The sequence below is a fragment of the Colletotrichum abscissum genome (assembly GCF_030869225.1).
Source record: "Colletotrichum abscissum strain IMI 504890 chromosome Unknown Scaffold_4.1, whole genome shotgun sequence".
In the NCBI taxonomy this organism is placed as follows: Eukaryota; Fungi; Ascomycota; class Sordariomycetes; order Glomerellales; family Glomerellaceae; genus Colletotrichum; species Colletotrichum abscissum.
In genome coordinates, this window is record NW_026850320.1 from 1,224,179 (window position 1) to 1,250,942 (window position 26,764).

Below are 26,764 nucleotides of genomic sequence, written 5' to 3' on the forward strand. Positions count from 1 at the left end.
TCTTAGAAATCCCCCCCGTTCGTCGCATCGCCCAATGGCGGCCCTTGCCGGTGAATCTGACAGCTTAGCTACTTTCTTCAGCTAACGAACAACTGATCTTGGCAAGGATCGTGACGCCACAGGGACTGACTTGTTGTTGGGGTAGCAAACACACATTCCGCCTCCGGAATTAGATGGATTTATCCAGGCTGGGAGGGAGATGTGTCGCACGTTGATAGCGCGCACTGGGGCGACGCCAAAGGCACACCGCAGAAGCTGAAATACGATGGGGCCGGAGATACATACGTGAGTTCTTGGCTTGAGATAGTCTTGTTGATTCGTCCCTTTGACTCCATCATCTCCATGTTGGTTGCCAATGTTTGCTCATTGTCTCAAGCAAACTTCATTATACAGTGCACCAACATGAACGTGCCGCTTAAGCGCAAACACGGTGCCCATACTATGGACCAATCACGAATGCTCCGCATGGTTTACTTACTCTCAGGGTCTCAGACTCTCGAATAACCATCCATTCGGAGTTTCGGGATTATGGAAATCTTCTGCATGGCTCAGCATCGGGAGTGGCGACATTGGCACTAAAGGGTGGTCGGTTTCCTGTCAACCAAGATAGATGGTGTGCATCTTACGCCTACATAGACCATTCTTCCATGAGCCGCATAGCCTTGCCAATATGCAAGAAGCACCATAACCATAGCACTCGTTGAGCTCAACCGGATGACCAAACCGCGTCGACACAAGGAAAATAGCTATTCCAAGAAAATCCCCAATGGCACGACTCAAGCAGACGATTTCACATGTTTGTTGTTGCTGGGTCCCGCCAAGCGTCTGGTGGATCTGTCAGGTGTTGGTGCTGGATGACGCATCATTTGTTGTGGCAGGGATCAAGATCCGACTATCTGGATCCATCATCCAAGCGCCCCGGACATGGATGAAATCCGGTTGGGATGGTCGAGTATCTGCGGATCGAGACTCTTTTCTCGTATAGGGGAATGCCTCTCTGAAAGAGATGTAATTGGAGTTAAATGGGGGATTGAGGAACTTGGAATGAATCTTTCCCAGGTGGCGACCGGCGGGGGACCTCTGTGGTTGACAGAGCTTCTCCTGAGCTTCTAGCTTGTGAAAGATAAACTATCAGAAATAAAGTTTGTGACCGTCGAAGGATAAGTAGAACGTGTGCCTCAAAGTTGCATTGAGCTCTGGTTATTGAATGCAGTTGCTCACTGCGCCCGCTTGGCAATGTCGACGAAACTCTTCCCCGAAAAAAGGTAGCTTAGTTCATCACGCAAAGCCAGTGAAAACTAACATGTGCGATCTCACAATTGCCCCAATCGTCAACTGTCTTCCCATGCTTTTTGGCCATGAGCTGGTTGGTGTCATAAGGCACGCGTAATAGTGATGGATGGTAAGATAGATGACTTAAACCCCGCGTGTCCCGGAGGTCTAGAAGCGGTCACCCGGCACTAGAGAAAACCAACCGAGGGAAATCGGCTAGGGGTGCCCTCTCCCTCGGGAGTCGGAGTCGGCGCCGAGCATGTCCGATGATCGGGAGCAGACATGTTTGGCTTTTGGTGGGCTACCTGGTGAAATAAGGGGTTTCCAGAGAGCCTTTTTGTGGAGTTTCGACGCGAACCAAGAGCTAGAGTCTAACTAGATGTAGTAATTACCGAGGCACTGCCCTTCAAAGCATCATAGCTGCTCTCCGAGTCGGAACTCTCGAAACCTCGATTAGATTAGATCTGGACAGCGCACACCTCACGACTCAAGAACAGCATATCCTACAAAATCCCATCTGCAGCCTCCATTTCTCCAGACAAACTTCCCCAGTCCTTCACTTACCCCAGCTTATCATCCCCACACACAAAAGTCACGATGCCGAATACCCCGGATTGGGTCAAGGCCCTCCAGCCATCTGGCCCGCAGGGCACTGAGCTCCTCGCTCAGGAGCGCGCAAAGTCCAACCTCAACGTCGACCAGCTCGCGTCGTTCATGTTCACAAATGAGGCTCTCGAGCGCAGCGAGAGGATACTAAACATCCTAAAGAAGGAGCCTGTCTTTGACAAGACCCAGAACTACTTCCGCGGCCGAAATGCCCGTATCGAGGCTGCGCTGGCGAGAGGCAAGAGACTGTTCCAGTTGACCAAGGAGCACAACTGGTCTCAGCAAGACTACATCGTTGCCAACGACCTGATTGCTGAGCCGACGCCGTATGGCCTCCACGCCAGTATGTTCCTCGTCACGCTGCGCGAGCAGGGCACTCCCGAGCAGCACGAGCTCTTCCTCAAGCCCGCCGAGAACTACGAGATCCTCGGATGTTACGCCCAGACCGAGCTTGGCCACGGCTCCAACGTTCGTGGCCTCGAGACCACGGCAACGTGGGACCCGTCTGATAAGAGCTTCGTTCTGCACTCGCCTCACTTAACGGCCTCGAAGTGGTGGATCGGTTCCTTGGGCAAGACGGCCACCCATGCCGTCGTCATGGCCCAACTGATCCTCAACGGCAAGAAGATTGGCCCCCACCCCTTCGTCGTGCCGATCCGCGACAAGAAGACTCACGAGCCTCTCCCGAACGTCCATGTCGGCGATATCGGCCCCAAGTTCGGCTACAACACCATGGACAACGGCTTCTTGCTGTTGAACAACGTCAAGATCCCGCACAACCACATGCTCGCCCGATTCTCGTCCATCGACCCGAACACGAGCAAGTACATCCGTCCCGCGAACCCCTCTCTCATCTACGGAACCCTCACATGGGTGCGATCCAACATTGTCCTGCAGTCAGGCTCCGTCCTGGCCAAGGGTGTCACCATCGCCACCCGCTACTGCGCTGTCCGCCGACAGTTTCAGGACCGAGATGCGCCGGCGGGTGAGCCTGGTGAAAACCAAGTTCTCAACTACACCATGGTGCAGATTCGTCTGCTCCCCCTCCTGGCAGCCACCTTTGCCCTTCACTTTACCGGTCGCGGTATGATTAACCTTTACAACGAGAACCAGAAGCGCATGAAGGGCGACGTCGGCAAGCTCAGCGACGGAACCAGAAACCCCGGCCCCGAGGAGTTGAACCCCGGCACCGACCTCCTCGCCGATCTCCACGCCACCTCCTGCGCCCTCAAGGCCTACGGCTCAACCGTCGCTGGTGAGGGTCTCGAGATCTGCCGCCGCGCCTGCGGAGGCCACGGATACTCCTCCTTCAGCGGTATCGGTTCCTGGTACGCCGACTACCTGCCAACCCTGACCTGGGAGGGCGACAACTACATGCTCACCCAGCAAGTATCCCGCTACCTGTTGAAGTCCGCTCGCTCCGTCCTCAAGGGCAAGGCCGGCAACAACGACACCACTCGTATTCTCTCTGAGTTCCTCCGCCGCCGCGACATCGGCGCAGCCTTCGATGTCCTCGGCTCAGACGAGGACCTCGTCGCTGCCTTTGCCTGGCGCGTGTCCTTCCTCACCTTTGAGGCCCTCCGCCACAGAGACGAGGACAAGCAGTCCTGGAACAGCCTTCTCGTCGACTTCTGGCGCCTCAGCACCGCGCACGCTCAGTACATGGTCGTCAAGAACTTCCACCAGGCTCTCAACGATAAGGCTACCACCGAGCAACTCGACAAGGACACCGTCGGTCTGCTGCACAAGCTCTTCAGACTGTATGCTCTGAACACCCTCGAGCAGGAGGCCAGCGAGTTCTACAGCTCTGCGGCTGTCACTGTCCGCCAGATCACGCTGGCGAGAACAAAGGCCGTCATGACCCTCCTGGAGGAGATCCGCCCTCACGCAGTCCGCCTGGTCGATGCCTGGAAGTTTGACGACTGGGTCCTGGACAGCAGTTTGGGCCGCTATGACGGCAAGGTGTACGAGGACATGTTCAAGCGCGCCAGCGAGGACAACCCGCTCAACAGCGTCGTGTTTGACCCCTACCCCAACAGCAAGGTGCTGTTCAAGAAGGATGAGAGAAAGGACCTGAGAAGCAAGTTGTAAATGATCTCACTAGACGGGAGACTATAGATACTATAAGGGATGGTTAAATGTTTTGATTGTAGAATTACCAGCGCAACGCAGATGAATAGAATCTGAAAGAATGGGAGACTTTACTTAGTACTATCTGCAACGGCCGTGGGCCTTCCTCTTCTGCCATGAGTAATCGTGACTCTGATTATCTGGAAATGTCAGGGCATTAGGTCTACGATACATGGTCTAAAGGTCGTGCGAGTGACTCGGAGACTCGCATGTTGTAGCAGCCATACACCATACAATAGCAAGCCGTCTAGTTCAGTTTCCTTCCCGCATAATTGGAGGCGAGGCCGGTAGCAGCGGCACCTCAGCCTGAGTTGACATGGGCCGATAGGGGCCAGGTCTCGGCAACGACCCCGTCAGCATTCCAGATCATCAGCTCAACTGACCACTCCGCCGCTGATTTTTCCTTCTCTAGTTGAATCGACTCAATGATGACGAAAAATCTACTTTTTCCCAATAGTAAGGACATTAACTTCGTTTGGTACCTAGACCCCCATACTTCTAAGATACCGAGACCTAGCAGTGCAAATCTCTACTCTACTCCTTAATGCGTCTGCTCTTATTCGCCCACGGAGAAACTCATAGAAGTCTTCCTGGTGACAGTGATTCGCTCTACTATACCACTATACTAGAATAACAGGCTCCCAGTTGGGTTCAACAGAGGCCCATCCATCCAAGGAAATAAAGCCGATCCCAAGACGCGAGTAGAGCCCGCTCGTGCGAGATGTAATGAGCACATAGAACCCAAATCCTTGGCTTCCCGCAAACACAGCATTATGCTCCCAGGTTTCAGGAAACTTAAGGCCGGCGGCGACAACTATCATGTAGTGGCTCGACCCCATGCTCAGACATTTCAAAGCCCACTGCCTATGCATAGGCGCAGTGGTTCCTATCTTTGTGCCATCATTGTTGTAGATCGTAAGTTGAATTCCGTCATCATCGCCGCGAAGGTATGACCCTATCCGGACTCTGGCAACTGTGGTGTTGAAAACGAGACAGCGAGGGTGTTCTTCAGCCCTGGCTTTGGTCTTATCATCAAGCTCGATGTGGTGGCGAGCTGTCATAGGGTTCTGCGGAGACCGTTTCCACATGTCAACCACGGAGATCCACGGTGCCTCTTGTCGAGGATCCTTGTACTCAGTGACCTGGCAAAGTTTTCCCCTAGGTTGAAAGAAGGCTTCAATATCTCGCTGGAAGTCTTCCTGCCGCATAGAACCATCAATTCGATCTTCTGGAAACCAAACCTTGCCTTCACAAATGTGCCTGAGCCTAGAGGGGCCAGTAGAGATCGGGTCACAGTAGAAAAAGGAGACGAGATGTCCAAAGTGAATCTGATACATCGGGTCCAACCAGTCGCCGTCAATTCTGCCCCCGAGAGACCGTTGATAAATGACGGAGCCTTTTCGGGTAGCCCATGTCCAAGACGGAAGTCTCAGCCCTTCAGTCGTGCGATATGTAACTCCTAGAGGAGAGCAAAACGACCACAGGAGGCTATGTGCCAGGTATCTCTCCGGAAGCCCCAGCAGCATCTGCGTTCTGGCCCGAGCAGCGACAACATTCCCGACGCCAGCAAAGGCGCTCAGCACGTCTTCCCGACGGCCGAGTGTTCGTTTAGTATACTGGTCCACTAGAAGCGGGTAAAATCCGAGGACCCCGTCATCGCTGTACTCATCGGATCGGAGGCCCTTTTCGAAACCTCTTCCACCCCGGTCTTGACCTGTCCTTGTGACGCCGGCAGTCTCTGGTTCCTCCTGTGGTCGGTAGTGCCTGATGTCCGGGTACCTATGAAGCTCAGAGCCCTCGTGGAAGCAGCTGAAGTAGACGTGCCCGGAGCTGAAGAAGATGTGCCGCCGGGAGAGCAGCTTCTCCTGAAATGTCCATGCTCTCGAGTTCCACTCGCTGGAGCTGATGACCTGGTTCTCGCTGAGAGGGGCTATCCCGACAACGGCATGTTCCATGGCAGAGTTCCCGCCCGATGTCGTACCCTCGACTGCTTTAGGCACGTGCTTAATGAATTGCCAGCAATGGTTCTTGTGAGTGGAAATGTTGGGCCGCGTAGTGAGACCGGGTAGCCCAACACCAACACCATTCGCAGCTGCAACAATGGTGAATTCTGCGAGTTGGTAAATGTCGTTCATAGCGTTGATCTGTGCCATCTTGAGATCTTCATCGTCCTGCAGGATGCACAAGCGATCAACCCAGAGGTATCGCTGGCTCATGTTCCGGCACAAGTGGATAGCGTCCCCAACTACTTCTGGCAGCAGATCCGCCACAAGAGAATCAGTCCGGTTCAACTTTTCTGCGTTTGACGTCGTCAAATGAAGGTCCCGATCCGCTGAAGCAGTTGCAAGCCGCCACGTATAACTCAATGCTACAAAGGCAACCTGGGTCTTTGGCTGGACAATCCGCCTACATTTGGTGTCTATTACGCGGAACCCGGCAGGGAGTCTTGATTCTGTCAAGGGCTCGTTGCATTTGGGTCCGTGGTAGTCCTGACAGCTCGCCAGCCAGCTGCGAAGGAGGCTGACGTTGATGTATCGCCGATCCCAGGGTTCTGCCAACTCAAGTCGGGTTCCATCTTTAGACCCATACTTAAGTCTAATCCCCAGAACAACAGGTCGATAAATGTGATTTGATTTACTGCCCGATAGCGGTGTAAGCCCCGAAACGCAGATAGCCAAGGCGCAGCTCTCGGCAAAGGACGAAGTCTCATGTGCCCTGTTAGATATGAGGGTACGAGAGCTTGGGTCCGTCCTACGACTCGGGAAGAGCCCGCAGACTGCGAATTCAGTGTCATCGCCGGCGCCATCTACGGTGCTTATCTCCGAGCTGATGAAGCTGCATATCATACAGTTTGGGCTATTGGTGGTGCTGCTCAACCATCGAAAGGTCAGAGACTGGAAACCGTAGGAGGCAGATTCCGATTCATCAAAGTCGGGATCGAAAGCTGAGACGTCCACGTTTTGTGATGCGTAGCAGCAATAGACAACATGGAAAAAGTCATTCCATGGCTGGCAATCATTGCAAAGAAGGGGATTGGGGATGATGGGGTTCTTGCTATCTGAACAGGAAATGCAATCCCTCAGGCGGCTACCGTCCCTGCCGTCTAAGTGTGTGGACATGTTTGTTGCATTCTCTGCTCATGGTTGGGTCTTCAAGTTGTCAGATACTGTCTCATATTGAAGTCAGCGAATGGAAAATAAAGCCAGGCAGCCGTCAGAGAGTTTATCATACACCAGAGGCTGCGGGGTCGCGGGACTTTGGACATCATTGGCCAATGATGAGTGGGTAGACGGGTGAGCGAATGGCGTATCGTGAAGCTCTCCAGACCCACGTAATATGGACTGACAGCATGTAAGTCCCCTCTCACAATGAGACTTTTGCAACCTTCTTAGCTTCAGCTGGACTTGTATTATATTTGAGGACAGGGTCGAGACTCTAGAAGTTTACAGCACTCGACACACTCCGTAAGTTTGATTCAATATGCGTCGTAGTGTAGACTTCTAGTCAAGATCCGAGCTTGGGGAAAATACAACTTCCAGATATGACAACACCGGGACCCAGCATCCTTCTCCAGCTATAATAAAAGAAGACTCATGTCTCTATCTTCATCAGAGTGGGTTGATTCAAGAGCTGTCTCAGCGATATGTCACTCGATAATTTACAACTCAGAACCTTGTTTTCATTTCCACCAATTCTGCTAACTGCAATTATTTCTCCCCCTGCTGTTATTGTTATTACTTCCATTAGTACTCTTTACTTCTTATATTTTCCTCTCAGAATACACCTTAATAGCGTAAGATGCCTATCATTTGATCACAATAGGGTGGGTAAGAAGAAGGGTTTCAAAGCCAGGGCAATAAAGGCAGTCCTCTTAGTCTCCCTTTGACTCTCCAACCATGGAGATTTTTGGACCAAGAGATTCATGTATAATCCTGCGCGTATATTCATCTATGGATTAAATGGTTGCGGCATTGCTGAGCAGGAACGTTTGCTCCGCTTGGTTGTGGCTTTTGGCGGGCACATGCGCCTTCCCCGGTAAAGTGACGTCAGTAGCTCTCCACCATTGTCGGTCTAAGACAAGCTCCCGTCAAGCTCCCATCCCTTCGCACCTAAGGCAAGGTACCGAGCTCAAGCTACGTCTTTCAACTTCTTTTTCCAACGGTGCCTACGTTCTTCCTTCTCAAGGCATTTCCCCTACAGACACTGTCCACTACCACGAGCGGGATATCAAAGACCTGCCTGGGCCCTTTGGCCTCCAACCGCCACCATGCAGATCCGGAGCACCTCCATCTCGTCCTCGATCCTCGCAGCCATCTCAGGCGACTCAAACAACCCCGACAAACCAAGCCTCAAAAAGCGCATCTTTCGCGTCTTCACCTCCTTCCTATCCGTCTTCCACCTCCCTCTTGCTCGATACCGCGCCGCAGACTTCCTCGAACTCCGACACAATGTCTGGCAATTTGATGAAGACGAGTACACAAACTCCTTCCACCTCGCAAAGAAGGCAGCCAAGGGCAAGGGCCGCGAATCCGATCTCGTGCCTGTGGGCGATCTGGGGTACAGCGGCTCGACCTTCTTCACGACGGCCGATGGGAAGTTCCTTATCAAGTCGCTGCCCCGCCGGTTCGAGCACGAGTTCTTCACGCACGACTTGTTTGACGCCTACGTTGCACACATGAAGAAGCACCCGCACAGCCTGTTGGTTCGCATCACCGACATGGCCTATACCGCGAAAGCGACGATTGGTGGCATTCTCGGCATGGCGCCGACGCACCACATCATCATGGAGAACCTGATGTTCGGTAAGAAGGAGGAGGAGACCGATCATCGCAGGAACCAGTGGGAGACATACGACCTCAAGCCCAACGACTACTTCTTCCCCGAACGTGATATCGCCAACGGCAATCTTGCACCACAGAGCGTCAAGGAACGCTTGATTGACGAGTTCGAGGACAAGGTTCGCGTCACACCCGCCCAGAAGAAGGAGCTGCTGGACATTCTCGAAGCCGACACCCAACTCCTGGCCGAGAACAACGCCGTCGACTACTCCCTCTTCATGGTGCGCTTCCCCGGCCCCAATGTGCTCGACGAAGCTCGCGACGTACCCACGATCCAATCCGACGCACCTCCCTGGCGCACCGGTCTGACGGACGCCGACGGCAACTGGACCTACCGCATGATCGTTCTCGACTTCTTCTGGGCCAAGCACAAGTTTCGCGCGAAGGCCATGACTGGGCTCGTCAAGTCGTACAACGTGTTTGCCGGCCACGGCCCCATGAGCATTACTGCCAACCCTACGGAGTATCGGGAGAGATTCCTCAACATGGTTCGAGATTTTGTCGTTGAAGTATAAGACAAGTATTCAACGAGTATCAGTAGGGGAGGTTGAAGGGTTTCCCTTGGCCATTGAGTTAACAAAGCACGGCGTTGGGCTAGCATGTATACCCCCTTTCCTTGCGTAGTATCAGTTTCCTTTCCAAGATTTGAAGATACCAGATTTCAGACTATGCTTTCCGATACATGTGGTCATATTTGTCTCCCACTGAAGTCTTGGTGATTGTTTACTGCAACTCCTGTGACCCTTAACTTAACATACCTCATCAATTCTAGTAATGCTGTTATAAGTTCTCGAGGCCTTTGTAACAAGCTTATTTCAGACTACACGCATTCTGTCCACTTCACTTGATTCCCTTCACTTAACCTCCTTCACTGGATCGTCTTCAGAAGATACTGGAAGCTACAATGAATTGGGACCAGGGTCCCCTCATAGCAATTGTGCCTCTTCAGACTTGTTCACATCCTACTTGTCTTCACGGTGACTTATCTTCCCATGAAGACTGGACTGCCTGGGCTCATCTGTGACATTTCAATAACAGGACCTAGTGGTCTCGCAACTCTTTGGGACCCCTTTTGGGGTTGACTGCACTCAAACTCATCATTCTTCATAATGAGAACAGCCCCTCCCTTCCCAAGAACCCCTTTCAGTCTCTGACTGTCTGCTCTAATGTGTCTACCAAGTCTCAGTGGTCTCAACCAATGCCTTTCTAACTTCCCTCATGTGAAGTTCCCGTCTGACCTGCTTCGTCTTATACTTCTCTGGTCCATCTGTGCCGTGTTCAGTCTCCCGTGAAGTTGATCTTTTGAGCTCCTCCGTCTACCACAGTCCCCGCATAGCCTCAGTTCCCGTCTCCGGCTGCCCTAGGGCTGTAAAAGTCAGATTCTTTTCTCAGCTCACCAGTCCTCTTCTTCTCTTTCTTTTTCTTCTCACCTTCACCTACCTCTTCTCCCTTACCACCCTCTCTTCCTCCTCCTCAGCAACTTCCCTCTTCCCTCTGGCATCTGCAGAGGATCTGGATGAGAAGGGTGCTTCTTCCTTTACTCCCTTTTCCAGCTTCGCATTTTACCTACCGCCAAACTCCTCGCCGCCTCGTCCTTCTCGGCTTTGCGCTTCGCTCCGCGACTATCTCCGCGGTAGTCCCTTCTCTGCTGAGTCTATCTCTGGGTAGAGTCTATAAGAGAGAGAATCTCTTCCTCCCGCCTCTTCACAGAGTCTTCTTCCTCATACATCCACATCAACACGCAGAGGCAGCACTTTCACTTACCTTAATATCCTCGCCTCTCCCTTTCGGAGTACTCAGGTATGTCATCCAGGCAAGAGCCTCACTCACCTTTGAGATCAGCATTGAGCATCATTAACATATCTCAGGTCGTCTACAGTCTTCTACCTGAAGCAACAATCTTTTCTTCTCCAGAACAAGTCTGCTTCCGAGTCTTGGCCTCGATTCTATAGAGCAACCGCACAACAACACAGCAGCATAGACATAGAGACGGAGATTTCGCCTTGCTTTTCGGCGTTCTTGACGTCAGCATCGGCGCGCCTTGGCTCTTATAGAACAAGCCTTCTATAAGCCAGTTATCGACAACGAAACAAGATCATTTAGATCATTCACCAATATCGTCTACCTCAACAACAGGTAGCAGCAACGCTGAATGCAAAGAATCCCCTCGTGGTGATTTCTCGGCCTACTGCAACTCTTGGTCTCTTTGAGTCAAGATAGCTCAAGCACCTTCAGACTCAGCTAGGTAAGTCATGATATGTTTCAGCACTGCTTGCTCACCGCCCCAAGAACCTGCCCCTACTTCCCGACCCTCCTGCACACCTGCCTTAGTTACAGCATCTTACGAATGGCGCTTTCCGCCCGCGTCAACAGCCGCTCTTGCCTTTCCCGGAATGAAAACACGGGCGCTCCAAGAGCTTCTCCCTTCACATTCTGATTTCGCCCTTCGTCTGTCCCCTTCTACATCACCACTTTCGAGGACCCGACCGTCAAAGGTTGGCAGAGTAAGCGGTACTCTCAGCGTCATTTCCAATCCAATCGCTACAAGAATCGATTTCAGCCAGTGATTCCTATCTTTACTCCCGCATCATCTTCATCATTCATATCTCGCATTTCTCTCTCTTCAAGAGAAGCATCGTCGGTCCATTCGTTAACACCATTCATTTACAGTTTTCCCACAGAATCAGCCGAAAGCTCCTACGTCTCGATAGACCCTCTGGACCTTTTCCACCAGCAGCACAACGCAACGGCGGCCAAAATGGTTGACAAATACGACCCCCGTTTCCCCGGCCGTGTCATCAAGCAGGAGAACAACAATGACGGTGATGAGAGCATCTACGCGTCGACTGACGATGGCTTTAATGATGACAAAAGCGACGCCGGAAGCCCACCCGCCCCTGCTCGTCCGATCCTTCCCCAGTCAAACTCGGAGAAGCTCATTGATTTTGGCGACGACTTCGATGACCCCAAGGATCTGGAAGCTACTGTCTCTGACACCAATCACGCCCAGACGATTACGAGTGTCGCTGTCATTAAGCAGGGCGATTCCCAAGAGACCGCGATTCCGCCTCGTGAGAACAAACCTTCCCCGATCGAGTCGTTCGTTTCTGGTCGCAAGCCACTGAACCCATCCTCAGCCGAATTTACCCCCAGCAGCACGAACCGAGACAATTTGTCGTCAAAGCAGTCATTCTCGTCCTACTCAGATGCTCGCCAAAGCTTGGACGCGGGACTTGGCCTTTTCGCCATGAAGTCTCGCCTCAGCCGGCTCGAGGCCGATCACGAAGCCCTCAAAAGCGAAAATGAGAGCCTCGAATACGTCAACGAATCGCTAAAGCATCAAGCAAACTTGGACCAGGACACAATCGCCAAGCTCAGGAAAGATATCAAGGAGGCCAATCTTCTCCGATGCAGAGCGCAGACTTACTCTGTCGAACAGAATGAGCGAAGCAGCAAGGATCAAGAAGTACTGAGCAGACTCCAAGACGATCTCGACCATAGTCAAGAGCAGCTCACAGAATACAAGGCGAAGTATGCCGGAGCGGTCGCAAACAATGCACCTCTCGTTGCTCAGCTCCAGGCCATGCAGAACTGCCTTCTCAACGCTGTTGAGCGGGCCAAAATGTACGAGGCCTTCATGCGCTCCTTTATCACTGATCACCCAGAGGTTATAGAAGCTTTCGCAGTCATTGGAGTCTCTCCTGATGACGGCACAACCACGAAGCCTGGTCTCCCGACGGTTCTTGGCATCAATGACGAGCCTTTGATATCATTTGAGGACCATTTTCCAGCTCTCCAGACACCTTCCAAGCCCCAGAACGTTGATCGAGCCAACCAGGCAACTTTTCCGAAGCCCGAGGTTCCCTCCACCTTCAAGGGAGTCTTTGTCACGCCCGACGCTTTGGCTGAAAAGCTGCATCCTGCTCCCCTCAATGAACACCTTGACAACCAGAATACCGAGACTGCAACTCGCACGGCCGACATCGTGACTGGGCTCGACTGGAGTGATGGCAGCGATAACATCTGGGACAGTCCATTTCAGAAGGAGCGCGCGTTGCAGACGCACCAGCGTACCGTTGGAAGGCGTCACCCTTCAGCGGTGCCGGGTATGTTGAAATACGGCCTTCGGTATATACGCGATGGGGCTGGTCAGAAGCTAACCGCCGACAATGGCGTATCAGATGTGTCTTCCAGGACGATCATCATGACTGGACTTCCCGATGAGGTTCACGTCCAGCGCATCCTTGAGCACATCCGAGGCGGTCGAATTCTCAAAGCCCACGCGATGCCGATGGGAACTAGTGATAATCGTTTCAACCATGCGTACATTGAGTTCACCTCTCCGGAGGATGCTAAGGCGTTTTTCCAATACAGCCTGGACCGCGGTCGCGAAATCGGATTCACCACGGCTGATGGTAAATCAGTTCAAGTCCGCATCAGCATGCCCAACACGGACTCATTTCCCCTCAAGGACTCAATTCTCACCATGATTCGCGAGGGAAATACTCGATGCCTGGCCGTCACCGGATTCCCCGTCAAGGATCTGCACATGGTTCTCAAGAGAGTTGGGCTGTCGTCCACCTTCGCTGAAGTCATCACGCACTTTGCGTACGCCGACGAGAAAAGCTTTCAGATTTCATTCTCCAGCATTGAGTCAGCTGTGCTTGTTCGTAAGTGTATCATTGGATCCCCTCTTTATAGCGGATCACCCGAGGGGCACGATGTCATCTTCTGCCCGGACCCGTGCGATGCCTCGCTCGATGATCTTCTCCAGATTCGACACCTCCCTACATCCCGCTCGTTCAATACCAATGCCATCTCCGCAGAGAACGCCCGCGGCTTTCAGACCAAAGAAGAGGCTGAAGCCGAGGATCAGCGCTATCAAGAGGCATGGCTTGCGAATGCCCACTCAAATGATGCGGAGGAAGAGGCAGAGCTCGATGCATTCCGAGAGAGACAGAAGCCCATTGCTTGGGAGAAAGGCGCGAACTGGGACGAGGCCGTTGAGTACATGGCTTATGATCCTGATCAGAGAAAAAAGGTTCGTCACCGCAAAGATTCCAAATCAGGTGCCTTTCAAATGTGGTATTCTGCTGGCTGGGCCTACACCACGGAGCAGTCGCAAAAGGAATGGCTGCATTATAATATCGACAGCACTGACCCTTATACCCAGCAGACTGCGGATTTGATATACCAGAGCACTGGCGCGATTGATCAACGGAAGGTGAATGCCTATCTTCGGACCAAGAACAAGAAGCAACATGAGCAAGACCATGACGCTAACCAAGGCGTCAACAGCAACAGCAAATCATCGTTGACGACGGCGGCGTTGACGGAGACGCAGAGCAGTCTCTGAATGACGGATCGGCCGCTCGCCGCTCCAACCTCTCGGCCAAGCTTTTCGCGGAATCCATTGGTATGAGGGGCAACGATCGATCAGTTCCCGTCACTGCCGTATTGCCAATTGCCGGCACCGAGTACGACCGCGTCGGCGGTAACACTGGACTGGGAGTCCCGTCTCTTCTAGACGCTCCGTCGATCCCGAACACCAATGTACCGACTACGTCTTTGGCATTCCGTCAGCGCCTTCAGGAGATCAACCATGCTCCTTCGTCCGTCGCTCCGTCGGTCATGAGCAGAGGTGTAGCCCTGCACGGAATCACAAAGGCAGGATTCAACAAGCTGGCAGCCCGGGTTGCGCAAGACAAGCGCGAAGCGAGCATCAAGAAGGCTCGCAAGGATGATGGCCCCTTTTGGTAACGGGAGTGGATAGGAATGGGGAAAAATGCGGCCAAGGATCTTGCGATTGCACGTCGGGATGACGACTTTTTGCCATCTTGTGGATGGTCTGTTGGGCTTTGGTTGGTGAGCGCAGAGCGATAGATTGATGGTCCAGCTCAGAGATGGTTTGGAGAAGGATTCTCAACTAGCGTGATACAGCTAATTCCGTTTACATGAGTTTCAGGTCCCAAGCGAAACGCGTAATTTTGACGAAGGCATGATGAGGTGATGCTCGTCGAGAGTTCGCGGCAATGCATGCACGATGCATCAAGCAATCCAACATACCTTACAAAGAATGCCGCGGATGAGGATGAATGGGAATAAGATCAAATGTATCTCTCCTGGCTAATCGTCCGACCTTGAGACGCCAAAAACGCCTCGCCTTTGCATTGTCCTGACTTGGACCCCTCTCTTGCTCCTCTACTACGGCCATCCGTCTTGAACTTTCTACTCCAACGTGGCCCCGCCAGGATAGCCCGCAGCGTCGGCCCTTCTACGCCCATCATCTCACAGTGCCTCATCTTGCCCACAACCTCTGATCGTCGCTGAATCGTCGTTTCGTATCTCGGCGGATGGAATCGGCTCGATGGGATCTCTCGGACGCGTCGGTTTCCGCTCGTCACTCCCGTCTTCCACTACCAAATGCTTACATTCCTCTGCCCCCTTTCTCATGTGGTTGAATAAAATACACTAGTGCATGCGTTCGTGGATATCGTATATCGAAACATTTAAATAAAGTCGTCGACAAGGATGTGACTGTGCTGAATCACGGTCTCGTTGTCGTTCTTTCGTTCGAGTTTTGTAGGGGTAAGGTACGAAGGGCTGCCTTTGGTTGACTACTCGATCCGTGGCGGCGTCTTTGACGAGTACGGTGATGCGCTTCTCCTTTTGGAAAGAAGGGGTGTCAGGGAACCCTCAAGACAAGTTTACGGTTGTGACGCTTCAAAGATTGGAGAGTACAGGTACAGTAAGGAGGATGATAGTACTGCCATCATCCACATGCCGCAGAGACCAAAAAAGACAAAGACCAAATTCAGTGGAGGGGGTAATTTGAGGGATTAGCGCTTACGATCTCCTCCGCTCGCCCTCCTTGCGCAAGCTCTCGATAATTTTGAGCATCTCTTTACGTCCGCCGTGGCTGTCAATCAGCTTATTGGCCATGCTCATGCTGACCTTTTCGCGAGCGTTGGCGCTGAGGAGGCGCTTGATGAGCAGGTGGCGCATTAGGATACACACAAACACGCCGCAGTCGCTGCCGTTCTCCTGCTGGGGAGAGTCGTCGAGGTTGAGATAGCGGAGTGGGCGGCCGAGGATCTCGGACATCTTGTGGGTGGCGAGGCGGCCTTCTGCGTAGTTTGCGCCGCCGAGGGAGTCGTAGTGGAAGGCGACGCCGTCGATGGCGCTGACGAGCAGCAGGGACCAGTGGGAGCCGCCCTCGGCCTGGGCGACGTTGCGGGCGTCATTGATGGGGAGGAAGATGTGTGTTACTTTGGAGAAGTCGGGGAGGGCGGAGCGGATCTGGCGCATGTCGGGCTCCTTCATGAGGAGGAAGGTCATTGAGGGCCGAAGCAGGATGATGCGGGCTTGAGGGTACTTGGGGAGGACTTCGCGTTCCAGCCATCTGCAGTTGGCAGTTGTCAGGAGGGTTCAGAATAGGTGATTATCGTCAAAATGTAAGTGGTTGGGACTCACTCTTCCCAGAAAGCAATGTTCTGTGAAATTGTTAGCCAGGTAGGAGCAAGCGCAGGGTAGGAGGTGTGCCGTACGTTGTCTGTCAACCAGTCGTTCTTGAGCGACTTGATGTCTTCGTAGGTGACTGCAATCAACACGAGTAAGCCCAAATGGTTCCCGTGTGCTAAATCGGAGGTTCAAGTAGCCGGAACCTGCGGACTCGGTAGGGTCCCGGCACCTCGTCATCCATCAGAGGGTTTAACATACGGAGAATATCGTGATCTGCATCGTCCAAAAGAAGCTGTCAGCCGGGGCCATGATCATCACGGGATGGTAGGATAACACCGCGGGAGGTGCGGCGTCTCATTGGGAGCAAGGAGGAGTGCGACTTACACGACAAGTAAGGTTGCTGCGGGGAGAGCTAGGACGCGATTCGGGTCAGTTCACTGGCGCTTGCGCTGAAACAGGACGGCCGCCCCTCTCATACTACCCCGCCGTTGCCAGCCTCACCACCGACGACACTTGGGACCAGCAGCGACGAGACGAGATGGGCATGTGCTTGCCCGTCTGTTGCCCGTCTGCGGCTGTCGTCCGACCTGGAGTGCAGGAGATGATGAAAGACTGTGACCTCATCAGGTCGCACTTCCCAGTGCTGCTGCGGCGGCGACGGCATGGTGAGAGCAAGCTTGGCCAGGTCCAAGGACAAAGACGGGAAGGAGCAGGAGGTTGCAAGAAGAAAGATCTTACAGTGTCACCAAAGTGACGGGCCATCTTCCTGAAAGGCATGCTCAGGCGCGACTCGGACCTGTGGCCGGACTTTGTACTACTCGTCGGGGAGGTCGAGGGGGAAAGCTGGAGGGATGCTGGTGGTGATGCTTCTGAAGCCGATGCGGTAGAGGATATCGAAGACGTCGTCGAGGTCGAGCCGGAGCGGGAGGAGTTGATCGCTCGGGGCGGCGATGGTTGTCGGTTGCGAGAGGAGCGGAAGGGTAAGAAGCGGCTGTTTTTCGCGGGGAGTTGCGTCAGAGGGGGGATGCTTTGGTTCGGTTCGAGAAGAGCGACGATCTTTTCCAGGAAAGACTTTGGGGTAAGGTAGGTGAAGTACTGCGTAGGTACGTAGGTTGACGGGTGTGTGGTAGGGAACTTGAGGAACCGGTATAGAGTACGGATAGAAAGAAGATTGTGAACCAGGACGGAGAGAGAAGGGTTCCGAGAATAGGATCAATCGGGAGTAGAGTGGGAAGAGAGAACGGAGGACGAGGGGGGGGTTAATTAGCCAAGGCTAAGAAATGAAATCAAAAAAATAATTCAGGGCCCTTTTTCGCATCCGCTCTTTTTTTTTCTCGCTCGGGATTGATGAGCGGGGGGGGAAGGGACGAGGGTCTCTGTTGTTTCTGCGTGGGCGGTGGGAAACTTCAGGATCCTCCTGGTCACAGGTTGCAGACGGAGCGGAGCGTAATGGACGACGGTGGGGAAGCGAACGGGGAGAAAAGACGATGAACGGGGCTGACTGGGCTGGCTGGGTACCTTGGGTGCACTGGAGTTGGGCTGCTTCCGTGCATGCAGCGGGCAGTGTGTGCAGTGCAGCTCGGATGAGAGAGGCGAAGAGGTGCTGACTCTCTGAGAATCAGAGGGTGGAGAGGCAAGAGGTGAGGCTTGAACGAGGAGTGACGACGGGGGGAGACGTGGCCCAGGAGTGGCGCAGCACCATGATGGGAGGAAAAAGAGACGAAAAATGCGAGGTGACGAGGTGACGAGGTGCCGACAAGCCACACTTGTGGGGGAGCCGAGGAGCTAGGACCACTATCCCGAGCTTAACCTGATTCGGAAGAGCGTCTCCACTCTCCCATGGTGCCTCCGGCGCACCCTCCAGAACCCAAGGGATGACGATGATGATGTTCCCGCCATGTTCTCGTTTGAATAAGCAGGCAGAGGATATAGGACTGAGAAACTGGAAGTGAGAGGAAGAAAGACCTAATCGTACCTTGAATTGCTTAACCGGCTGATACCCGTATGCGGTACACCTGCTGCTGTTTGAACATCAACTGCCGCGGCCATCGTATAAAGGTGAAGCACCGGCCGAGTCCGAGGGAGTACCAGGGACTGGGGGTATCGGGAGATCCTCGCAAAAGGTGTTTTTGGTGAGGATGTAAAAGCTGCACAGTACAGTCGGTGGGAAGGGGTATAGCAAGGAGTCGAAAAAGTGTTTGCTTCAAAAAGACCATAACACTTGCGTGGCAGCGTGGGCGAGGGGGGAACACACGACTTTAACATGCGTCCCAAGGGAACAAAAAACGAAACGTGCTAGTCTCGATGGCCGATCATCTTCAAGACCTACCTTGCCCTACCTTACCTCAGTACCTACCTTAAAGACAGGGATGGGCAGGATGCCACAGTAGGTAATCAAGGTAAAGGTAAGGTACGCGAGGAGGAAAAAGAAAGGGCCCCGAGACCTGGAGTAGGTATGGAGAAACTCTACGTAGTGCCGCTGCATCCCGATTCTGTTTTCGATTCCCACCAAAGAAACGTCCCCTCTGCCTGCCTGCTTGTGACGAATGAATTGAGACGGTGAAGGGAGGAGTCACCATTGGAGAAGGAAGAGGGGGTGGGAGCCATGGCTAAGCCTCTAACTGAGAAAAACCTTTTCTCTCTCACAGTCAAGTCTCACTTACAGACCCTCCCCCTTCCCCCTCCTCCTCACTAGTAGGCATCCTTCATTGAACAAGGTGAACTGAACCGGAGGTGAGATAATCGCTTGGTGATGAGTCTCTGATTTGATCATCTCTCCATCTTCTCGTGGTCTCAATTCAAAGCAAGACGCTGGGGGTGAGCGACGGAGAAGAAAAAGGGCAGCCAAGTTTCACCTCGTCTACGTCACCGTGCTGCGGCATCATGATGCTGCTGAATCTGCGATACCACCCACCTGGCGCACTTCCCGCCGCAAACCCTTTTGGGACGAAAGTCACGGAAAGGAAAAAGGCACCCAATGTCATGGGCCGGGTCTAGCCATTCCCGCCTGGGACTAGAACAAGCCGCTCGCTACTTTTTTGCCTAGCCCGAAATCTTTACCGTAGAGAACGTACTTCCGCCAACAGGTCGAGTCGCACGAAAACGCTCGCGGCTTCAGTGACGAAGCCAAGTCCATCACTGGTGTAGTGGACCCTCAATCCGCAGTACTTGGGTACGTCGATCCATCAAGAGGTGGAAAAGCGCAGGCGGGGGGAGGAAAGGAAAACGCTCGTCACTTGCATCGGCGTCTGCCGAACGTGGCTTGCTCCTCCCAAGGGCCCCGACCCAGAGCGCCAAGTTGATCAACCAGCCCAAGCAACCCACCCGCAGGGCTGGTGAACGGACATGGGGTGCCGGTGGAGAATGACCTAGCCAAAGGGTCGATTCGGTGTGGGAAAGGGAGGACTCATGGATTCAATGCATCTCAGCTGCTGCACTCTCTCTCGTAGCACACTTATCCTGGAGCAAGATAGGTAGGATCAATCTGGTTGGAAAATGCCGAAGGGGGTCTTGAACAATTGACTTTGAAAATCGTGCGTTTTTGCACCACCCTGCCACCTTCTTCGACCGTCCGGGATTGATATGGTGGGGGTCCGAGAGAGTGAGAGAGGAAAGGGAGGCGCCGAAAGCACGCAAAACCTCGGAGCCATCCGCTCACGGCCCGGAAGTGGGACGAAACGCCTGACAGGGCAATGCAATAGGAAGTCAGCAATGTCGTTGGTCAGGCATCTAGAATCCTGGAATCTCAATTGTGGTATTTCCTCAGGATAGCCCCTGTCGTGGGGGCAATCCTATCTTTCTCGCCCATCAATCATGTCTCATGTTCCATCCTTTTGTGTTCCGGATATCGTACAATCGTTGCTTCGTCCTGTTGTCCTGTGTCGTTGCGCTCAAATAAATATGAGAATAGAGCTCTGAGTGCTGCTACCTCGCGATAACAAACATCTCAGTCCGATCCACTCGCAAGACCTCCCTTGCGTCCCGCCTCGCGCGCTCTCTCTGAGCCGGGCTCAAACGAGCCGGACGACGCCTTGCCGCCCTCGGAAGCAACCTCGCGCAGCTTGTCGGCGTCCATGCTGGCGAAACCGCCCGTGTGGCTTGCGTGCCCACCCATGGCTGCGATCTCTTGAACCTCCTCCTTGGGTCTGCGGTCGCGTTAGTAGTCTTTCCATACAATACAAGCGCATGCGAGGCATAATTTTGAGTTAAGCTTGATTTGTGAAGGAGCCGGATGCCGGAGGATTATACGAAGCCAGCTTACCGGTTGGCGAAGTTGCCGGGGTTGGTGTTGCCGGTGGCCGAGTGGGTCTCGGCCTCGATTCCGCCGCCGTGGCTGGCGTGACCTCCCTTGGCCGCAATCTCGCGAACCTCCTCCGTGGGGCTGTTGAAGATTGTCAGATACATGGTAGTAAAAGACAACATATCTCACGGCAGAAATAACGTACCGGTTCGCAAAGTTACCAGGGTTTGTGTTGCCGCTGGGTACCTCCTGTGGGATGCCACCGCCGTGGCTGGCATGGCCGCCTTTGGCTGCGATCTCGCGGACCTCCTCAGTGGGACTTTATTCCGTTAGCACTTACTCAAGAGTCAAGAGATATGTAGACGCTGGGGGAGGGTACTGAGAAACATACCGGTTGGCAAAGTTTCCGGGGTTGGTGTCGGCCATGATGCTGATTTGAGGTATGGAATTCGTGTAAGTGGTAGTGGTTTCGACTTGAGATGGGAAGTGATTGTTCGTGGGTGTGATGTGGAAATGACGATTCGAGGCTAAGAGGAGAGCTTCGTGGATCTTTATATCAATTGCAAAGGACGAGTACCTTTGTACTTAAGTAAGGTAAGGTAGGGAAGGAGCTGCTCAATAAGAAATAGGTGCAGCTGTTGCCTGCTCAGCTGCACAGTTCCTTCCTTGTGACGTTCATTCTAAGCAAACGAGCCTTCCCCTCCTGTAGATCGCTGTTGCCGACCACATAATATGACGAGGGAAGACCACACCTGCACGCTCTACCCCAAATTAACACCATGAAGAACTTCACAAATGCGCTACCCAAATTGCTAGAATCTTGTGCAGATTGAGCAAACCATGTCGCCAGAGACTAACTGATTGGCGATGAAGTTGTCTAGAACCGCCATGCCTGGACTTGAACTGACATCACCCCTTCGTCAAACCTGCCAAGAAGTCCACAAAACGCCCCTATAGACCACTCCAGACCGTTGGAGATACCCTGCGCACCTTAGTCTGACGATCTGTTTGTTTACTTTTCTTTCATCTTGGCCACACAGAATATCTTATTGCGACGCGTTCGCACCCTTGACGTTGGGCAAAATGACGTCGGCTCACAAGATCGTCATTGGGATATTTTCTGATTTGCTATCCTTGAAACGCTAGGCTGATATCCCTGCCAGAGTAAACAATGCACATGGTGACAAACGAAATCTTCAAGGCAAGATATTCATCAGGCAAACCCAAGCACGTCGAATTTATGTTTGATATCTCTTTTGATGTAGACACAAATTCCATCAACAGGGTGCATTAGGGGTCTATCCTCCCTGGCTACTTAATTGGACCTCCTCGGTTCCTCGTACTGCCCATCCTATTTGATGCCGTTCCAGTGCCTCCAAGACGCTCTCAGTCTGTACCCAGTCTGTAGCCTGAACATCGGAAAGTAGTGGTGGACCAACCGCAGCTCAACTACGACATTGGTTCCGTGTACACTCTCCACCACAACGTATACTTGACACGGTTCGCGTCTTGTAGAGGTTTCCCGGCCTTGGCAACTCTATAAACGTCGTAGACACGATCGCGGTCGCCAGGCAATAAAATAGTGAGCGCCATCGAGACTGTTTGCCAGCTTCCAGTTGTATCCCCAATCCAGGATTACCGCACTCGACTTTTCGTCCAATAAATGGGACCCTCTAGGGGTTCCCTTACGTCTCAAGGAAAGCTCCCCTCGTCATGTCTCGCTCGGAGCCAACGATTCTCTAGCATCAGGAATCCTCTGAAAGATGGACCGTCTGCTCATGGATATATCCCAAGTGTGCTGCGGAACCATGAGAAAGTCTCAGGCCCCTTTCGCAGACGCAAAAATCATGCTCCGGTGTGCCATGCTCTCAGCCGCTGTCGTGATCAAGTCCGTCAAAGATCCCTCTCTGCCAGTGATAGTAGTAAATATACCACCATCAAGCCTTATGTGCTGAAGGCAGGGTTCTGCTCCATCGTGCTCGAAATGTGCTTCCGCAGCGCAGCCCACCGGCTCGAAGTCGCACTCGTCGTCGTCTCGTGCGATCCCGCCTCCTCAACCGCCATCGCACCAGCACCAGCACCGCCGGCATTCACAGCAGCTGGCACGGAAGCCAATGCTGCCATACTAGCCCCAAACCTCGCCACCTCAGCCTTAACAACCTTCTCCTTCCTCTTCAGCGCGCCCGGCCTGCTCTTGAGACTCTTATGCCTGACCTTGCCCTCGCGCAGCTGATCCAGCGTCTGCGCGCCCTCCTCCAGCTCCGGCAGCGCGTCGGCGAGCGACTCCATGGTCGCGACGAGCTTCTTGTTCGGTCTCCGGCGTTTCAGGGTCTTGCCGCTGCCCGGGGCCGTCTTGGCGACTTTGCTGAGGAAGGCGCTGTGTTTCATCGTTCGCTTGTCTTTTTTGTTGGTGAGGAAGCCGTCGTCGACTTGGGCTTCGGGGCGGAGGGTCTTGTGCGGCGCGAGGGGGTGGATGTCGCCGCGGATGCGGGCCATGCGCTTTTCGCGGGCTGAGAGGGCTTTTGTTGGTGCTGTGGGCGCCTTGGAGGCGTTAGTTTGGGGAGCGGCGACGAGGAGGAATCAGATCGCATTACCATCTTGAGTGATATGTGTACTGAAGGTTCTGGAGAGCTGTATGGTTGAGACGGCTCGAGTTCAAAGTCGGATCTGGGTCAAAGTGGGATGCAAAGTACTGAAGTTTGAGGACGTACTTGATTTGACCCAAAGCTTCAAAAATTCGTGGTGGGGCCGAAAAGATAGAGATGTGGGTCTTCTAGAATCGCGGGGTCGGAGATCGGGGGCGGAACCTCCGACATTTTATACAGGTCCGCCCCGCCGCTCACAAATTCCGCGCTTGGGGAGTCATCGATTCTCACTTACACCGCAGACCGCGCAGACCGACGCAATTATGGGCAAAGTCGAAGAGCTGCGACGCAAAGTCGCAGAGGCTGAACTCGACCTTAGGAACCTCAAGGAACAGCTGGCCAGCGCAGAGAAAGAGGCACAGGACGAAGCTTCAGCATCATCGTCATCTCAACCCTGGAAATGGCCCCTGCAACCCGAGGATTATGAGAGATATGGACGACAGCTCATCATACCCCAAGTAGGTGTCAAAGGTGAGCTTTATTAATGGCACACCATTTGTGAAATAACTCCACTGAAACGAGACTCCTAGGACAAATAAGACTGAAAAAGTCCAAGATCCTCATCATCGGTGCCGGGGGTCTGGGATGCCCCGCAGCGGCCTACATCGCCGGAGCAGGGGCCGGCACCATCGGCCTCGTCGACGGCGACGTCGTCGAAGTCTCCAACCTCCACCGCCAAGTCGCACACTCGACCGATAGGGTCGGCATCTCAAAGGTCGAAAGCGCAATCACATATCTGAAGGGGTACGGAAACCTCTCTCCTTCCTCTGACCCCATCTCCACGAAAGCTCACACTAACCCACCCCTCCCAGCCTCAACCCCCTAGTAACATACCATCCACACAAAACACACCTAACCCCAACCAACGCCGAAGAAATCGTCTCCCAATACGACCTCGTCCTCGACTGCACAGACCACCCAACCTCCCGCTACCTCATCTCCGACATCTGCGTCCTCCTCCAGAAACCCCTCGTCTCCGCCTCGGCCTTTCGCACAGACGGCCAGCTCATCATCCTCAACTCCCCCGCTGCGCCGCAGGGAACTCTGGAAGGCGCAGGACCATGCTACCGCTGCGTGTTCCCCAAGCCGCCGCCACCCGACAGCGTCGTCAGCTGCGGCGAAGGCGGCATCCTCGGGCCCGTGGTTGGCGTCATGGGCGTCCTGCAGGCTCTCGAGGCGATCAAGCTCGTTGCCTTGGGCGCGGTCGATCCCGATGTGACGGACAAGAGCGCGACTGCGGCGGCGCCTTCGCTTCTCATCTTCTCGGGCGCGGCGACGTCGGGACAGTTTAGGTCTGTTCGTATGCGGGGCCGGAGAAAGGACTGCTTCGCTTGCTCTGCGGCGTCGACGCTTTCTCTCGAGACTCTGCGATCGGGATCGCTGGACTATGTGTCGTTTTGCGGTGTGACTGCGCCGGTCAGCATACTCGCTCCCGAGGAGCGTATCTCTGCGACCGAATACGAGCGGGTGTCCAAGGAGGAAGGTGGCCGGCATCTTTTGCTGGACGTTCGGGAGCGCGAAAACTTTGACATTTGTAGCATCGATGGCGCTGTAAGCGTACCGATTGCAAAGTTCATGAAGGAGACGCAGCCGTCCAGCGAGGGAGTTCAGCCTCAACCTGAGTGGCTGCCGTCGGATTTCCCAGAGGATTCGCCCATTTACCTTGTTTGCAGGGTCGGCAACGACTCACAGCTTGCGGCAAAGCGTTTGAAAGATCTAGCGCTGGACAACAATGGCAAAAGATTCATTGGAGACATTGACGGCGGCATGCGGGCGTGGAAGAGAGACGTGGACCCCACGTTGCCTTTTACCTGAGATGGAGCGAAACGGGGCCACTGGAGAGAAAAGATTTGGATATAAAAAAGTTGAATTTGTTCTGACGAGGGGGGCTGGGTCGTCATGATACATACTTTTCCTACGCGATACCCCTATTGCTACAAAGAGAGGAGGGCTGCCTTCGCCCGCTAGCCATGATCCTGATTAATCCTAAAGAAACTGTTCTTGGCAGAGAGCCGTGGTGGGTGGTCGTTGTGGTGGTACTCTACACGAAGCTGACACGCTTCTTGTTGAAGGCTCGCTGGTCCTTGAGCCATTGACGGTACCCCTTGACGCTTGAGATTTTCTCGCCGTAGAAATCGGGGACTAGTAGAGATCAGCACGTGAGAGCGTGGCATATTGATGGGGGGTGTACTTACCAGGGTTACCAACAGAGGAGACAGAGGGGTCAACACGGTTCTTCTTGATGCGGGCGAAGAATTCCTTCTCCTTCTGCAGCAGTAATCCAGATTAGAAAAAGTCCTTGTCCTCCGGAACGTAGAAGAGGGCAACTTACCACCGTCATCTGAGTCTTCCACCTCTTGTTCAGCGTGTAGAACACCAGAGAACCAACGCTAGGTCCAATAAGCCATCCAAGAGCACCGAAGCCCATCGTCATAAGGCCCATCGTAATGAAAGGATCCAGCGGAACCTGTGTCACCAACGGGTCCGCAATGCCAGTAGCCAAGATGCCAGCACCGCCAACAAAGGATCCCAATCCAGAAATGACGCTGAAGCCAAGCTGCCACCTTCTACGGGACTTGCGCAGCTGGAAGAAGGTCTCCCAGTCCAACCTGTCCCCCGGCGAAGGGGCGGACTTTTGTTGCGCCGCAGCGGAGGCGGTAGCGGTAGTATTGCAGCGTTGGGAGCAGGGTTGGCGGACGACGCGGGCGACGATGGAGGACGAGGGGGATGCGGCAAAGGCGGCGCTGGTTCGGGCGATGGGGCCGGCTGTCGAGGCGAGACCAATTGGGCGGGCAGAGGCTTGGTGCTGCTTCATGGAGGCGGTCGAGTACGGGCATGCGGTGGTGCGGGCGATGGAAGAGGCAATCGATGCGCGGGCGGCGCCCTGGCCGGCGAGGCGGATGGCGAAGGTGCTCGTGGGCGTCAGCATATTTGCGAGGCCTTGGCGAAGAGTGTTGATTAGGTTCGGGTTGTCGTGGGCATCGACGTTGCGGTGCGCGCGGGTGGAGGGGAGATTTTCTTTTGGTGGTTTGGCTTTGGTTTGCGAAGAAAGAAACGGAAACCGAAGCTGGGATGTGGTGGATGGAGCTTTGTGCTCCTCGCGATGAGGTCAAGCTCGGCCCACCAAAGATTTGACGCCCTGCACAGCGCGCCGGTAGACGCCCAGCCGCAGCTTCTGCACGGACCCTTTTGCAGCACCTGCTTCCCCGGATCGCATGATCCTGAATTCCAAGGGTACTTGGTGCCTTAGGTAATACAGCATCACGCTCAGCTAATTACTACCTAAAGGTGTTGTATAAGGTAGTAGGATTTGTTATATTAAAGATGAATATTAGTTTAACAGAATTGAGCAAGCTATTTGAGAAGCAGGGTTTTTTTTTATTTGTTTATACTTTGATTTTAAGAAATAAACTAAAAAAAAATGATATTAAATAATAATTGATTTTTGATGATTAAAAAAGTTTAAAATGAAATAAAATATCTTCTAATGTACTAATGCTAACTATTTTAATTCTAATGAGTATTGGGATTTGTAGTGGTCATGCTGGTGGAGAATAAGCTAATTAAAGTAC

The 26,764-nt window shown here is 53.5% G+C and overlaps 10 protein-coding genes across 10 annotated transcripts; 5 read left to right on the forward strand and 5 right to left on the reverse strand.

Annotated features, from left to right (window-relative positions):
• Positions 1 to 1,869: 1,869 nt before the first annotated feature.
• Positions 1,870 to 3,969, forward strand: CABS01_02344 (acyl-CoA oxidase; the record flags this gene model as incomplete). Its single annotated transcript, XM_060535722.1, has 1 exon — positions 1,870 to 3,969. The coding sequence occupies one exon, from the start codon at positions 1,870 to 1,872 to the stop codon at positions 3,967 to 3,969; it is 2,100 nt and encodes a 699-aa protein (XP_060396027.1).
• Positions 3,970 to 4,628: 659 nt separating this feature from the next.
• Positions 4,629 to 7,127, reverse strand: CABS01_02345 (uncharacterized protein; the record flags this gene model as incomplete). The annotated part of the gene is made up of 1 exon (XM_060535723.1): positions 4,629 to 7,127. The coding sequence occupies one exon, from the start codon at positions 7,125 to 7,127 to the stop codon at positions 4,629 to 4,631; it is 2,499 nt and encodes an 832-aa protein (XP_060396028.1).
• A 1,148-nt stretch (positions 7,128 to 8,275) lies between these two features.
• CABS01_02346 (uncharacterized protein) lies at positions 8,276 to 9,361 on the forward strand (the record flags this gene model as incomplete). The annotated part of the gene is made up of 1 exon (XM_060535724.1): positions 8,276 to 9,361. One exon carries the CDS (start codon positions 8,276 to 8,278, stop codon positions 9,359 to 9,361), a length of 1,086 nt encoding a protein of 361 aa, XP_060396029.1.
• Positions 9,362 to 11,604: 2,243 nt separating this feature from the next.
• On the forward strand, positions 11,605 to 14,606 carry CABS01_02347 (uncharacterized protein; the record flags this gene model as incomplete). Its single annotated transcript, XM_060535725.1, has 2 exons — positions 11,605 to 14,070; positions 14,145 to 14,606. The coding sequence occupies 2 exons, from the start codon at positions 11,605 to 11,607 to the stop codon at positions 14,604 to 14,606; spliced, it is 2,928 nt and encodes a 975-aa protein (XP_060396030.1).
• Positions 14,607 to 15,692: 1,086 nt separating this feature from the next.
• CABS01_02348 (Ulp1 protease family protein) lies at positions 15,693 to 16,971 on the reverse strand (the record flags this gene model as incomplete). The annotated part of the gene is made up of 5 exons (XM_060535726.1): positions 15,693 to 16,248; positions 16,320 to 16,339; positions 16,394 to 16,443; positions 16,692 to 16,719; positions 16,786 to 16,971. The coding sequence occupies 5 exons, from the start codon at positions 16,969 to 16,971 to the stop codon at positions 15,693 to 15,695; spliced, it is 840 nt and encodes a 279-aa protein (XP_060396031.1).
• A 111-nt stretch (positions 16,972 to 17,082) lies between these two features.
• Positions 17,083 to 17,533, forward strand: CABS01_02349 (uncharacterized protein; the record flags this gene model as incomplete). Its single annotated transcript, XM_060535727.1, has 2 exons — positions 17,083 to 17,287; positions 17,490 to 17,533. 2 exons carry the CDS (start codon positions 17,083 to 17,085, stop codon positions 17,531 to 17,533), a joined length of 249 nt encoding a protein of 82 aa, XP_060396032.1.
• A 2,720-nt stretch (positions 17,534 to 20,253) lies between these two features.
• On the reverse strand, positions 20,254 to 20,973 carry CABS01_02350 (stress-induced bacterial acidophilic repeat domain-containing protein; the record flags this gene model as incomplete). The annotated part of the gene is made up of 4 exons (XM_060535728.1): positions 20,254 to 20,452; positions 20,569 to 20,688; positions 20,753 to 20,866; positions 20,939 to 20,973. 4 exons carry the CDS (start codon positions 20,971 to 20,973, stop codon positions 20,254 to 20,256), a joined length of 468 nt encoding a protein of 155 aa, XP_060396033.1.
• A 1,518-nt stretch (positions 20,974 to 22,491) lies between these two features.
• Positions 22,492 to 23,043, reverse strand: CABS01_02351 (uncharacterized protein; the record flags this gene model as incomplete). Its single annotated transcript, XM_060535729.1, has 1 exon — positions 22,492 to 23,043. One exon carries the CDS (start codon positions 23,041 to 23,043, stop codon positions 22,492 to 22,494), a length of 552 nt encoding a protein of 183 aa, XP_060396034.1.
• Positions 23,044 to 23,455: 412 nt separating this feature from the next.
• On the forward strand, positions 23,456 to 25,007 carry CABS01_02352 (ThiF family protein; the record flags this gene model as incomplete). The annotated part of the gene is made up of 3 exons (XM_060535730.1): positions 23,456 to 23,663; positions 23,723 to 23,936; positions 24,005 to 25,007. The coding sequence occupies 3 exons, from the start codon at positions 23,456 to 23,458 to the stop codon at positions 25,005 to 25,007; spliced, it is 1,425 nt and encodes a 474-aa protein (XP_060396035.1).
• A 226-nt stretch (positions 25,008 to 25,233) lies between these two features.
• Positions 25,234 to 26,121, reverse strand: CABS01_02353 (uncharacterized protein; the record flags this gene model as incomplete). Its single annotated transcript, XM_060535731.1, has 3 exons — positions 25,234 to 25,334; positions 25,388 to 25,460; positions 25,525 to 26,121. 3 exons carry the CDS (start codon positions 26,119 to 26,121, stop codon positions 25,234 to 25,236), a joined length of 771 nt encoding a protein of 256 aa, XP_060396036.1.
• Between the last annotated feature and the right edge of the window lie 643 nt (positions 26,122 to 26,764).